Below are 15,557 nucleotides of genomic sequence, written 5' to 3'. Positions count from 1 at the left end.
ATTAAGAATTTTCCAAATTAATCAAAACAAGATGAATATACTGGGAATATGAAGAAAAAATTGTGCTTGAGTTAAGTTTAGTTTTATCCGCAAAGGAGTTTTTTCCCCTTGAATTCTACCCTGTGTCTACATGAGCTCCTTCCTTTTGGAAGAGGCATGTTAATGAGTGGGTTCGAAAGAGGCTAATGAGGCTCTGCCATGTATATGCAGTGCCTCATTAGCATAATGGTGGCTGTGGCAATTTGAAAGTGTGGCTTTCGAATCGTGCGCCGCCTGTGGAGATGGGGACCTTCCGAAAGGACACCCCGCCTAGTTTTCGAAAGCCCCTTCTTCCTATCTGGTGTTAGAAAGAAGGGGCTTTTGAAAACTAGGGGGGGTGTCCTTTCGGAAGGTCCCCGTCTCCATGGGTGGTGCACAATTTGAAAGCGCACTTTCAACTCGCCATGGCTGCCATTATGCTAATGAGGCGTTGCATATTCATGGCAGTGCTTCATTAGCATCTTTCAAACCCGCTCATCAACACGCCCCTTCCAAAAGGAAGGGGCTCGTGTAGACCCAGCCTAAAAGAATTAATTGCCTCACACTAGCTGTGCCATGACCAAAAAGGGTATTGTGAATGGATCACGTATGCAATTACATTCTTGTCTTTCTAGTATGCCTTTGCTTTGCAGTTTGTAAATTCCAGGTGCATTTTCAATTTATATGTATTCTAGGAAAAAGCATTTAGATGTGGTTGTATTTTATTACTAGGATTATATCTGTTGGTATAATTTTATCACAAAAGGAACTTTGACTTCGTTGATCGTCCTTTGATCTCTGACCCACTGGTGGGACTTTCTACTTTTCTGGGAGGTAGATATTGTTGCCTATTGTTAATCGGTACACGAGCCATTATCAGTATGACTACACTTAGAGGGTTTTGTCAACAAAACAGCTAATTTGTCTCCAAAACTCATGAAGTGTCCAGATTCCCGATGCGTTCTGTTAACAGTAAGTCAACAGAACGCAACACTTTTGTCAAAATCTGTACCGCATTCCTCACGAGGAATAGTGCTTCTGTTGACAGAGATCTGGTGACAGAAAGCCTGTCTGGACATTCCAGGGAGGCCCTCTGGTTACAGACAGGGCTTCCAGAACACTGGACAGCCCTGTCTGCTGTACTTTCAGTTGGCCGTTTTGCCGATAGAGCAGCAGAGCAGTCCGGCCACTCTCTGTTGGCAGAGTGGATCGCTCTTGTGATCCGCTTGGAAGTTTGGCCATGATCTGTCTACAGAAGTCTTGTCAGGAGATATCTTCTGACAAAAACTTCTGTCAACAAATCCCTGTAATCTAGACATAGTCTACAATGCTACCATTGATTTTCTGTGATGTTTAAATTCACAAACAGTTCAGTTGTTTTCCACCTATGGAATTAATTTAAGCTGTAATTAATCCTTTCACATTGGCCACTGTGTGTGTTTGTAGGGATGCTTAATATGTTTGTTGCCTTCTGTGTAATTAATTTCTGGTGATAAGAAAGCATGTGTCGCACCACATGCTTTGGCATAACATTTTACAAATATACGGCTACCTCTCTCTTGCTATTTTACAAATATATTAGACTGTCTGGAAGTGGGATGGGGGAGGATTGTCTGTTCCCATCCCACTCTCTTCTGTCATATTGAGGTAAGTGGATGTAGAGATTTTATTCTGAGTACTGCAGAATTTCCTGGATGTTTTCTTGTTTGTGTATTTTGTTAACTTGTTAACTTCTGTTGCCAAGCGCATTTAAATTATAGTTCTTTTCTTTTTTTACTTTTCATTTCAAACATTTTCCTCTTTCTTTTATATATGTGTGTGTATGTGCACACTGACACTTGGAAGGAATTTCTCAACAGAATTTTAACAGCACTTTCTGAACGATGTTCTTACTGTTACTCAGAAATTAATGTCAATCTGTGAAAACTGTCAGGATATCAGCTTATTGCAGGTCAAAATATCAATGATATACTGTATAACTCAGGAAGGGGCACTGACAATTTGTTGTTTTTCTTCTACATATTTGCAGTTTTGCCATCAACAAAAATTTAATGAACGCATTTCCCAAACAGCTTTTCTTCCACTCCAATGCAGTACTCCAGTGGATCGGTTCACTTGCTGGTGTATGAGCATCTGAGAAAACAAACGATTGTCATTTCTCTTACTGCATCTCTGTATGCTGTCCCCACTCCAAGTGCTGATTCTGCAGCTCCCATTGGCTGGGATTTGCAGCCAATGGGAGTTGTGGGGGTGGTGTCTGCTCCTCTCCCCTGGCCTGCAAGAGTTTGTTGGCTGTTCCTGGGACCAGCACAAAGGTGGGGCAGGCAGGGAGTCTGTCTTACCTCTGCTTCACCACTGACTGGGAGCCACCCTAGGTAAGCCCTCACCTGCACCCAAACTCCCTCCCAAAGGCCACATTCCTTATCTCCTCATACATCCCGAGCACCTGCCCCAGGTCTTGCCTCCCTCCAGAATCCAAAATCCCTTCAGAGCTTGCACTCTGGATCCCCTCCTCCATCCCAGCTTGCTGCCCCTGGCTCAGCCCAGACCCTCCTTCCGCACTATGCATCTCTAGCACCAGCCCACATGGCCTACTGCTTCACAAAGCCCTGCCCCATCCCAGTGAAAGTAAGTGAGAGTGGAGGACAGTGTCAGAGGGGTGGGCCATGATGTGAGCATGGAGGAGCCTCAGAGAAGGGGTGGGATGGGAGATGGGACAAGGGTGTGCATTTGTGTGATTAAAGAGCTGGCTACCCCAATGCAGAGGACAAAAATGTTGATTTGTACTAAATATTACTCAGGTTGATTATAGACATGCCAGAAAGCTAATGCCACTCACTATTCAACTCAGACCAACTAGAAATTACAAATCATCCTTATTTCTTTCTTCTTCAAGGGCAGTGTCTAAATCCCTTTGTGACCCCAGATATCAACTGTTACGAAATCCATACACTCGCATAAGAAAACCTTTTCATCCTGTGCCTGTATGTCCCTCTGTGGTGAAAGTTGGAGATTTCTGTTTAGATTTTTATAAATTGCCCCATTATTGTGATATCTAGGTGCAAAACACAAAAACCTGCGAGAGAGTTTTCCTGTCTAAGGCCATGGCCACACTAGCCCTCTCCTTTCAGAAGGGACATGAGGGATTTTGGCAGATTTTAATGAGGCACTGCCATAAATATGCGGTGCCTCATTAGCATAATGGCAGCTATGCACGATTCAGAAGTGCTGCTTTTGAAACGCACACCGCCCGTGTAGACAGGGCCTTTCAAAAGGACCCCCTAATTTTAAAAGCCCCTTCTTCTCAAAACCAAATGTGCAGAAGGGACTTTTGAAATCAGGGGGTCCTTTCAAAAGGTCCCCCACTACGTGGGAGGCATGCATTTCAAAAGCAGCACTTGCAAATTATGCGTGGGCGCCATTGTGCTAATGTGCATATTCATGGCAGTGCCCAGTTAGCATCCGTCGAAATCCCTCATTACCATACTCCTTCCAAAAGGAGGGGGCTAGTGTGGCCATGGCCTAAGGGTATGTTTACACAGTAGCCTTATTTCAAAATAAGCTAATCTAGAAGAACTATTCCAGAATACCTTATTTGAAAATAATACTGCTACATGTGAAATGCATTTTGAAATAGCATTTAGGTATTTTCAAAACAGAGCAATTGGATATACAATGGCTTATTTTGAAATAGACTCTATCCCCTGTCTAAACAGCCCCTATTTTGAAATAGCTCTTTTGAATTAGGCACTGTTCCTCGTGCAGTGAGGTTTACCTATTTTGAAATAAGCCAGCAGTAATATCAAAGTTATTTCAAAATAGTGTTACGTTATATAGATGCTAGGAAAGTGATTTAGAAATAACAGCTGTTATTTCAAAATAACTTAGCCATGTGGACATACCCTAAATGGCTGTGAGCCGATGCCCAGGTGCCAGCTAAAGATCCGGTGGGGCAAAGGGGGTGATGCCACACCAGCAGCTACGCTAAGCAGCCAGGGCAGGCTGGGTTCTTTGGTTTGTGTTTAGTTCGGGTATAGCAGCAGGAGGAAAATTACACTTAGAGAGGCTTTAACAATTACTTTTTATTTATACAAAGATAGAAACAATTTAACTAAGACAAATGATTAAAGTACAAGTTAGTACTTGCAGTTTTTAAAGGGGAAGCAACACAATTTAACTTAAGAAAAGTTTTAGACAAACTAGCTAGCTTAAACTAATACAAGTAATGTGTACACAAGAAAGGCAAGTTGCAGGTGTGATTTTCACCCCTGCCTCTTAGACCTGGTGGAACCAGAGTCTTTCCCTCAATTCCTATAGGAAAGAAGTGTAATACAGGTGTAATTCTTACCCCTGCCTCCTAGATCCAGTGTGACCCAGAATCTTTCTCTCAATCCCTCGGGAAGAAGTAGATACGAACCAGGCGTCCCCAGTCTCGGGAGTTAATTCCAGACCTGCCCAGCAGGTGTAGGTGATTGAAACTCAAAGGAGGGGTGGTCTGCCAAGCCCCTTTATACCCCTTCTGTCACGTACGCTTCGTCCTGGTCTCAAGTGGCCAATTGGGAGGAATGTTTTGAACCCCAGGTTTCCAAGGGAAGGTGTAAGGCTCAATTCGCACCTGTGAATTGTGGACAGTTGGGCACCTTTGGAGGTGATGGGCGGGGTTCCCCGTTCTTCCTGGGGAAGTGATCAAGGCGTGTTAATTACTGAGATCAACCAGAAGGGTGGCCATTAGCTAGCCCATTCACTGTCTGGTTTTTGTGTATAGTAGAGAGGCTGGGCAAGACAGCACACCTGCGTTCCCAGGACATCAAAGGCTACCTGTCTCCCCTGCTTGTTTCTCTCTCTGTCTCTCCCAGTGCGGGGGGAGAGGAAGAAAAGGCCAAGTGGGGGGTGCACGTCTGGCTACAATGGCCCCATCCATCACTTGGGGTTTCTACTTATTACAGAACTAATTTTTTTCTTATTTTTTCTTCTCTGCCGTTCCATGTTTTACATGTAGAAACAACTTGAACCAAAAAAAAAAAAAATGGAGAAAGGAACAGAATATTTAATGCTATGGTTTAACAAAATCTATGCTATGCTTTGGAATCTCAGCACTGTATGGGTTTGTCTGCCTGTGCGAGTCATTACTGATATTGACATGGTTTTATGGGGACAGGCAGGAAGGCTCATAGTGGAATGAATATGACTTTTCTCAGTAGGTTTGTCAGAGATACTGGAAGAACAAAGTTACACTTAAACTCTGTGATTCTGTGTACTGAGTGGATTGTAGGTGACTCAGATGCTGAGGAAGAAGAGGGTGATTTATCAACAGCTATTTGCATGAATGCATACTGTGCATTTTCCAGAATTGCCTTGCGCTCTAGCATCTGCATAAATGTTTTCAAAAGATGATTTCATGGGCTGAGTGACATCGTAGGGAAATTAATTAAACATATACTGTAGAGATTTTGCTGACAACATTAATATGCAAAATATCATTCGCACATTTATTTCAAATAGCAGTTTCCAAGCAGACACAGCAGCAAAGATTTACTCATGCAAATACCATAGCACTTTCATCCTGTCCTGGCATGCATACAGGAGATCCACTTCCTGGACACCAGGGTGCTAATACATGATGGCCATATCAATACCACCCTGTACCGTAAACCTACTGACTGCTACGCCTACCTTCATGCCTCCAGCTTCCATTCCAGACACACCACACGATCCATTGTCTACAGCCAAGCACTAAGATATAACCACATTTGCTCCAACCCCTCCGACAAAGACAAACACCTACAGGATCTCTACCAAGCATTCTTGAAACTGCAATACCCACCTGAGGAAGTGAAAAAACAGATCAGCAGAGCCAGATGTGTGCCACGAAGCCTCTTACTACAGGACAAGCCCAAGAGAGAAACCAACAGAACACCACTAGCCATCACCTACAGTCCTCAGCTAAAACCTCTACAGTGCATCATCAGGGATTTACAACCCATCCTGGACAATGATCCCCCACTTTCACAGGCCTTGGGAGGCAGACCAGTCCTTGCCCACAGACAATCTGCCAACCTGAAGCAAATCCTAACCAGCAACTGTGCACCGGCCCACAGTCACTCTAACTCAGGGACCCATCCATGCAACAAACCTCGTTGCCAGCTCTGCCCACATATCTACACGAGCAACACCATTACAGGGCCCAATCAGATCAGCCACACCATCGTGGGTTCATTCAGCTGCACATCTACCAATATAATTTATGCCATCATGCGCCAACAATGCCCCTCTGCTATATACATCGGACAAACTGGACAGTCTCTACATAAAAGAATAAACGCACACAAATCAGATATCAGAAATGGCAATATACAAAAACTCATAGGAGAGCACTTCAATCTCCTGGGCCACACAGTAGCAGACTTAAAAGTAGCTATCCTACAGCAAAGAAATTTCAGGACCAGACTCCCAAGAGAAATTTCTGAGCTACAATTCATCTGCAAATTCGACGCCCTCAGCTCTGGCTTAAACAAAGACTGTGAATGGCTGGCTAAATACAGAAGCAGCTTCCCCTCCCTTGGTGTTCACACCTCCATATCAACTGCTGGTAGTAAGCCTCACCCTTGCTGACTGAGCTAACCTTGTTATCCCCACCCTTGCTCTGGCTTATTTATACCTGGCCCTGCAGATTTCTAAGACCAGCATCTGATGAAGTGAGTCTGTGCTCACGAAAGCTCATACTCACAACTTTTCTGTTGGTCTATAAGGAGCCACAGGACCCTTCGTTGCTGCAAGAGAACCCAATAACTCTTACTTGTGTCCTCCAAAATTTACTTTTCTGAATGGTATGATTTGCTAGGTTGGGTACCTTGAGCTCTGAAATATTAGTTTGGGCACAGGACAGCATGTATGTGTAGGTTTAACTTTATATTTCAGTTTCCTTCTTATGAACCATTTTCCAGTTGCATACAACTTTTGGGCCTTGCTAGATCTGGTGCAGTGAAATGCAGTGGAGAAGCTCAAACTCTTGAACCTAACCAGGGAGAAGATTCCCAAGAATGTAGTCAACAACAGTGATATAATGTAGACAAGCTTCTAAACATTTTTCAAGCCTGGCACAATTAACACTCTATGATGAGATTTTTTCTTGGGACTCGTAACTTTAACCTTTTTTGAGCCCTAAGTTGAGCCCTAAGTAGGTTTGAGAACATTGGAAGATTTTGTCAGGGCATCAAATGACTCAACAAAGGTTGAAATCTTATTCATGCAACATAAGTTTTTTTTAATATGAAAGCCTGTCCATTAATGTTATGGGAAGCTCTGTTGTAACTGAACTGGCCATTGCCCCTTATAAATCAATTTCATTTTCCTCCTCCTTTGAACAGCAAACACTGTGGGAAGGTATCTTGAATATGTTTTTAAAAGCCAACTGTATGTTGCAGCCTGCCTCACTGGCTGGACAAATTCCATTAGATTGTCTCCGGCTGGTGGGGGTGCCAGAGATCTGTACAGCTCTCTTGGCAGGCAGATAAATAGCTGTCCTGAAACAGGATTATTAGAAGTCAGAAACTTGAGAGAACCAGCATCAGTCTGCACTGCTCAGTTCTTGTGGGGGATGCACCCCAGTTCTGTGGAGATATGGGCATCTGTGAATAAGATTCTTCTTTAAACAGTAGTAACATTATCACAATGGTGAATTCAGAACCAGTCTTCTTTCCAAACCTCTTCAAAACCAATTGTTCCTTACACTCTGTGTACCATAAAATACTTCAAGAAACAGAGGATTTCAACACCGAGATCTGAAAGAAGAGAAAACAAAGGCATAACTTTGCTATTGCTTCTTCCCTCATTTCAGCTGCTAATCAGTCAAGTGGGATTTGAGAAAGAAAAGGCTGTTCTTATGGGTGAAAAAGGATGACTGCTCCATTACAAGGCCTGCTATCGCAGAGAAGTAATCTAAGGGGTCCTTTTGGTTACTTACAAATCTGATCTCTAATGTGGGTGGTTACTGTGTGAGCTAAAGTAGCCTACAACACCAGAGACACCTAGTCTGTCCCCAGCTTGCTCAGTTTAGCAGTCTTTTAAATAAGTAGTTGCCATGCTTCAAGAAATCAGAGTATCCTCACCAATAATAAGTGGCTTGTTTATCAGTCTTGTAGGCAATCAATCACCTCAGGTATGTACATTTAGTGTCAGAGATGTCTCATCTAAGCATAATTTCTTGGTAAAAATTGGACTTCAGCTCCCTCAGCACTACTTCTTCCGAATTACATTGTGTGAAAACAATTATTTTTTGATATTTACTCCTTACCCTGTAGTGCATTTCAGTGGCCTTTGACGATAGACAGGACACACAAGCTTGCAGCTATGAAGATATTCTTTAATAAAAATATGAAGAATAGAGGATATTACACTTCAGAAACCTGAAATTCAAACTGGATTTCCCACCAGAACTTCAAATGGGTTTTTCATGCAACAGTATTTCATGAAAAACTGAAGCCATACTTGACTAAAACTGTGCAGACATCTGTCCTGTTTTCTTGTTAGGGTAACATTTGCTTCAGGCAATAAAATGTTTTTTCCAACTGCACCATGGTGAATTGCAAAACTGCAATGTTATGTTTCCCTTCTTCCCTGCTTGCCTGTGAGCGTGAGATTGCATGAAGGAGTCCAAATAACTGCTCCTATCCCACCACTACTGGCTGTTAAGCTTCTTTGGAACTGCACACTAACCTTTTCTTTACAAGCAACCTTCTCCTACTTGTACTGTCTCATCTACAGAATTGTGATACCACAATTGCAGAGTGCAAGTGCATCTGTCTTACTTGGCTGGATTTTTCCTTGACTGTATTATGCACTTCCTCATCTTCCTCTTCCTTCACTTCATCTTTCCTTCCTTTTTTGAAGATATTTTGATAGCACTTGTTAATGAGTTCTGATTCTTATTTCCAAATTAGTCTACTTCACCTGGTCTCCCATCATTTTCCAGGATAACCTGCGTAAAAAGGATGATCGGATTGAAGAATTGGAAGAGGCGCTGAGAGAGAGTGTGCAGATAACTGCAGAGCGGGAAATGGTGCTAGCACAAGAGGAGTCAGCCAGAACTAATGCTGAGAAACAGGTCGGCAATCTTATACAGTCACTGGTGTTGCTGTTGGGCAAATAAGAGGTACAGCCTGACAATATAATAGTCAGAGGTGCTGAAACAATTTTATAGTGGAAGTGCTGTGTGCAACTGAACAAATTGTAAACCCTATGTGTAATGAAACCATTCAAGTAAGTAGGTTCTGCAGCACCACTACCACGCCTGCATCCCTAGTTCCAGCACCTATGATAGTACTAATCTTTCTTAGCCCCTGAATAGTGCCTTACCATCTAGAGCAAGGGTCAGCAACCTGCGGCTCTGGAGCCACATGCAGCTCTTTGAGGAGCTACTTGCGGCTCTGAGAGCTGCCACTGCTGACTCCTCTTATGGCTCCAGAGGCAGTCACCACTTAAACAGAATTTAGTTATTTAAAAATAAATTCCGTTTAAGCAGCAGCAGCTCCAGCACCACTGAGCAGTCAGGGGAAGCAGGGCAGGGAGCCTGAAAGTGAAAGTTGGCTGGGCAGGGGGCTGCCCCACATGGGCAGAAGTCAGCCCCATCAGGAGAGCTGTGGGGAGGGGCAGCTGAGCCTGCCCCTGCCAGAGCCTCACAGCTCGCTGAGGAGGAGGAGGTGGCAGGGAGTAGTGGTGGGGAGGCCATGGCTGCGGTGGAACTGTGCACTGAGGTGAGTTAATCCTGGGAGCAGAGGCGGGAGGTGGGGGCTCAGAGGGGTTAAGCCTAGGGGTGGAGGGCAGATTGGGGCTCAGAGAAGCTAAGCTTGGGGGTGGGTGGAGTTTGTGGGAAGTGGGGTAAATCCTGGGGATTTGGAGCAGATTTGGGGGCTGAGACAAGTAAAGCCTGGAGATGGGGTTAACTTAACTTTCTAACTTGTACAAATAATTGTATGTGCACCTGCACTTGTTAAAATAGGAGTGATAAAAAGCTCGGTTTGATGTTATTTGTTAAGGACTGTCTCCTATTCATGTGCATTGTGCCTTTTTGATTTATTGATTTTGTTAATGAATTTGAAAAATTGCTCTCATCACAAATTTTGGTTGCAGAACCCTGACCTAGAAATTCTAACGCACTTTGCAAACTTTACCAATGTGTTCCATTGCTGTCCTTTTCTGTAACTAAAAATGGGTATTTGATGTTCTGTGCTATGAAGGAGATTTTTGTGACTTTCTTCTCTGACATACACACATAGATTATATATTCACAAATACTGTACTATTTATGTTGGATTATTAATAACTTGTATTACATTATCACATAGGAGCACTAAATCTAGACACAAGACACTATTGTGCTAGGTACTCGGCAGACACAAAACAAAATGATGATGCCCAAAGCAAAGAGTTTGCAATCCAAGTGTAAGACAAGGGGCAACGGATGGAGAGTAGAAAGAAACAATGAGACATTAATGGTGCACGTGATGAGCAGTGGTCTCAGAACACTGACATCTTAGCCATTTTCAAGTTCTTTGTAGGCATAATGGAACAAAAAAATTAAGCAATCATTTTGCTGGCATCTAGATGATAATAAAGTGATAAGTAACAGCTTGTATTTGTCAAAAATAAGTCATGTCAAACCATCTTAATAGGTTTCTTTGACAGGATGACAATCCTTGAGAATAGTGTAAGGAATAGATGTGGCCTATCTTGACTTTATTGAAGGATTTGATACTTTCTTGCATTATATTCTCATGAACAAACTAGGGAAATGCAACGTACATGGAGCTACTTACTGTAAGTGGATGCATAACTGGTTGGAAAGGTCTTCCCTGAGAGTAATCATCAGTAGTTCACAGTCAAGCTGGAAGGGTGTATTAAATGGGATCCTGCAGGAATCAGTTCTATATGGATTCTGTTAATATCTTCATCAATGATTTATACAATGGCAAAGAAAGTATACATAAAGTTTGCGGATGATACCAAGCTGGGAAGGGTTGTGAGTGCTTTGAAGTATAGAAATGTACTGAAGTAAATAGGATGAAATTCAATAAGGACAAGTGCAAGGTTCCTACTTAAGAAGGAGCAATCAGTTGAACACATAGAAAATTGGAAATGACTGCCTAGAAAGAGTGCTGAGGAAAGGGATCTAGGGTCTATCTATACAAGCCAAATATGAGTCAACAGAGTGGCACTGTTGTTCCAAAAATTAAAAAAAAAAAATAAAAAGCAAAAATCATTCTGGGATGTGTCAGCAGGAGTGTTGTAAGCAAGACATGAGAATTAATTCTTCAATCTACTGTGTTAATTAGGCCTCAGCTGAGTATTGTGTCCAATTCAGGAAAGATTTGGACAAATTATAGAAATTCCAAAGAGGAACAAAAATGCACAGTGGCATTTATTGAGGTCAGAAAGAACAATGCAATAATTGAGACACAAAATAATGAGAGCCTACACACAAGATGTAGCTATGTGAATAGAGAGGAAAGGTTGGTTTGTAGCAGTGTTAAGCTAAGAAATAATCTATTGTATTTAGATGGCATGGATGTGAGGACCTGGAGAAGGTTCTCTCAGTTGAAGAGGGCATACAAGTTGCTGGCCTTAGTGACAGGCAGGATAGTGGTAGTGGTCACAGTAATTGAGAGAGGAGACGGTGAGGAACGGAGGTTGACAACCCTATATTAGCTATGTTCAGTTTGAACTGATGGCTAGACAACCATGAGATGTCAGAGAGAAGCCAAGGTTTTAATTTGGACAGAAGAAAAGAAACCTTGCTTGGAGGTGAATTAGCATCATAGAGACAGTAGTTGTGTTTGTGGATGAGACTGCCCAGAAGTGAAATATAGAGGAACTAACTCAGAACACTTTGGAGCTCCCACAGAAAGTTTCGGGGTAGGAGTCAGATCCTCTGAAGCACATGGTGTAGTGGAAAATAGAGAGTTAGCAGGAGTCTTAGGAAAGGACAGACTCATGAAATCCAAAGGAAGAGTAGCTTTCAAGAAGAGTTTGGTGTCAAGGTAGTTGACAATTCAAACAGGATGTGGATGGAATACTGATCCTGAGTTTGGCTGCAAAGAGATCCCTAGAGACCTTGGCAAAAAACAGCGTCAATGGTGTGTCAGGGTCAAAGTGGGGTAGAAAAGGTCTATGATGAATTGGAGAGAGAAACACCAGATAACAATTGTAAACAGCACGTTCAGTGAGGTTACAGCTGAAAGGGAGAGGAAGCAGTAGTTGGAGATGCACATGGGATCGATGATGGGTTTTTTTTAAGATTGGAAAGACTAAAGTGTTGAATGTATTGTGAGGCAAAAGAGAGGTTAAGGGCAAGGGCATTAGAGTGGGTATTAGGGAGATCTGTGGATGGAGTGAGGTCATTTCAACAAGTGAAGGGGTTACAGGAAGAGAGCAGATGAGAAACTTCTGTATCTGTGACAACGAAGGACAAATTTGTAGGAAGGGAAGGGAGGGAAAGGCAAGTGAGGAGAGGACTGAGCAAATGAGAAGCCATCGAAAGTAATAGACTGGAAAGCACAGATGGTGGAAAGGCATGAGGTGGGTTGCTGGAAGACAATGCTAAAAAAGAGCAGACAATGGATGCAGAGGGGACACTTGGCAATAGGGAGTGCAATGGTTAGCGAAAGACAACTCTTGTTAATACCTCTGTTGGCAAATGGGAGAGTTGAACTAGGGCTGCAGGTTAAAGAAAGACATGAAGGTGAAAAAATGTGCAGCCAAGGGGTTGGGTGTGTCATTAGCATGGAAGTTAAAGTCGCTGAGGATATGTGGGAGATAGAGAGGAGGGGAAGAGAGAGCAAGCGAGCCAAGAGCTGAAAGCACAGGAAGGACCATAGGGAGGAGTTGGATAGATGGTAGATAACAGTAACATGAAAGGGAAGAGAAGGGTTGTTCAAAAGAAGAAAAGGGGAAGAAGAGAGGCACAGGAAGTGGCAGAAATAAGAGAGATGACCAGTACCCCCCCCGCCCCCCCAGGAGCACGTATGATAGCAGTGTCTTATTTCCAGCAAAGTTACAAAGTCTGTGTCTACACGTGCCGCTTCTTCTGGAAGTGGCAGGGTAATGAGCCATACGGGAGCTGCTAATGAAGCGCAGATGTAAATTTTCTGTGCTTCATTAACATATGGGCACATAGAGTCTGGAAGAAGTGGCATGTGTAGGCAGAGTGGAACTGTGAGTATCTTAACCAGAGCCGTCTAGTTACTAATACACAGTGTTAAGAGAAACAACCTTGTCACTCAGTGATTTTGCACATTCCTTCATTCACTGGAAAAATGTTCACATTGTTTCCCCTTCTGTGAAAACTAGGAATTATGAAAAAAATCTCCCTTTGAAAATTGAGGTTTTTACAAGTCTGGGGTTCTGTTTTTGTTTTGAAGATGAAAAACAGATTCTGTTATGCATTGCAACTATGATAATGTCAGTCATAGATTGCATATAAGTGTGATGCATGATTGTGTTTTTTAAAATGTTAATACTGCCCAAACTGATTATAATTTGCTTTTAATTGCATGCTTTTTCCCCCTTCTGTTTTGTTTATCTTATTTTCTTTCATTCTGCAACTCACTGCCTGTCTGAAGCTGTTAAATGAAACAGTGCTTGAAGCCAACCTGTTTGGCTTTAAGTGGTACAAGGTATGAGGAACCCTCATTTATATACATCCGCCCACTTTTCTTTACTACTGTGATGTTAACCACCCCTCCCCAGTCCTGTGTAACCTTTACTCTCTGCCATCTCGTGTTGTGCCTCTCTGCTCTGTAGTGCTCATTTTCAAGAATTATATACTCCATTAACCTGCTCAGGAATCCAGAATTCTCAGACTTTGTGCCTAGACAGTAGTCCCAAATCAGCTGCCGTGAGCCATCACAGCCTTATGTACATTGGAACATGTGGATGTAAATCAGACTTTTGATTCCATCACAGCCATTCTTGTTAAAAAAGAAAACTCAATCTGACAGCATATTGACTGTGTGGGTAACAGAAAGAGGCTAAATCATAGTTTCAGCATTCTGAATAACGGACTAATTCAGTTTGAGATCTTGGAAGTGGCTCAGAGTAACCAGGATTTTTTGCCACATTCCAGAATCAGGAGTCTTGCTAGTCTCACAAACCTGGCCAAAAGAAAGATTACATAATTTCCTTCCAATGAGAGAGGAAAGATGGTTCATGTATTAGGAAACTTGTCTGGAAGTCAGGATTCCTGGTTTTGCCAAAGGCTTCCTGTGTGACTCTGAGCAAGTCACATGGTGTCTTTTTGCATGCTAAATGAACGCAATGCTGTGAAGTGAGAAGATACTGTGGGGAAAAAAAGTACACAAAAGGTACTGACATAATCAAATACTATGCTATCAGGGGCCTTGTAAGAACCTAACTAACATAGACTATCCAGGACAGAGTGAAATATGAATCAGGAGAAAGCATCTGTGACCCTATTGGTCTCAGAAGTCTGGCAGTCTGATGCCTAGTCTCAGCAGGGTTTGACTGCAAAGTGTTTTAAGATTGTTTGTCTGCTCAGGAAACTGGATCGACTCCTTCATGATAGAGCAGAGGTCTGACTTTCAGAAAAGTGAAAGACTTACTCAGCCTGTTTTGAGAGATTATATTTAGCTCGCTAAAGTCTCAGTTCAGGCATATGCTTAGGGGATCCTTTCCAGCCTTTCCCAAGATGAGTTGTCTTAAAGTCTTCTGAGTCCTCCAAATGAATCATAGCAAGAAGTCCTGTGGCATCTTATAAACTAATATATATTGGAGCATAAGCTTTCGAGGGCAAAGACCCACTTTGGCAGATGCATTCTGATGAAGCGAGTCTTTATCCACGAAAGCTTATGCTCCAATATATATGTTAGTCTGTCAGGTGCCACAGGACTTCTTGTTGTTTTTGTGGATACAGACTAACACAGCTACCCCTCTGATACAAGTGAATCATGATTCTCCCGGCTACAGCTATCTGTCATTCTTCCCTGCAGTTGAGAGATAGGTAGTCATTTTTCTGATGAGCTGTAAACTCATAACTGCTGATTATTGTGTTCTACTGGTGGTAGTCTTTAGATCACTTTAATTCGTCTCATATTCCTTCAAACCTAAAGAAATGCTAGAGGACCAGGAGGGCAATCTGTTTTCAGAAAATTAAAGCCTAAAATCAGTTCCAAAAGTCTGTGGGGCATCCTTACAAATTGTGAGCCCTATGCAACTAGTCCTCCCCTCCACTGTCCCTGTGCAGCTTCTGCCAGGGTCCAGGAGCTTCCCTCCCTTTCCCCATTAAACTTCTGCTGGAGGGGACCTGCAGTTCAGGCTTTCCTTCTTGCCTCCCACAAACCCCTTTGCAGCTTACTGGGACTTGAGGGCTTCCCTGAGAGCTGAGCAGAGCTGTGGAGGCTGGGGTGCCTCTGTGCCCCCAGTCTGAGGGCCAGGAGCCCTTCTAGCTAGCTGCTGCTTGCTGAGAAGAGCACATGGGGGAGGGCGCAAGAAGAAACCCTGCAGCAGCTTCAGGGATAGGGGCATGT

General features: G+C 43.0%; 1 protein-coding gene across 10 annotated transcripts in view; it reads left to right on the top strand.

Moving 5' to 3' along the window:
• The window catches only part of ERC1 (ELKS/RAB6-interacting/CAST family member 1), a 509,051-nt gene that overhangs the window by 268,084 nt on the left and 225,410 nt on the right, over positions 1–15,557 (top strand). For 8 of the 10 annotated variants that reach the window (XM_075006075.1, XM_075006057.1, XM_075006049.1 and 5 more), the window contains one exon: positions 8,990–9,121. The exons of the other annotated variants lie outside the window; for them this stretch is intronic. In XM_075006075.1, the coding sequence (XP_074862176.1) occupies positions 8,990–9,121 (132 nt within the window). The remainder of the gene's footprint in view (positions 1–8,989; positions 9,122–15,557) is intronic. 10 annotated transcript variants of the gene reach the window in all.

The sequence above is a fragment of the Carettochelys insculpta genome, chromosome 1, assembly GCF_033958435.1.
Source record: "Carettochelys insculpta isolate YL-2023 chromosome 1, ASM3395843v1, whole genome shotgun sequence".
Taxonomy (NCBI): domain Eukaryota; kingdom Metazoa; phylum Chordata; order Testudines; family Carettochelyidae; genus Carettochelys; species Carettochelys insculpta.
This window is presented reverse-complemented; position numbering and strand designations above follow the sequence as displayed.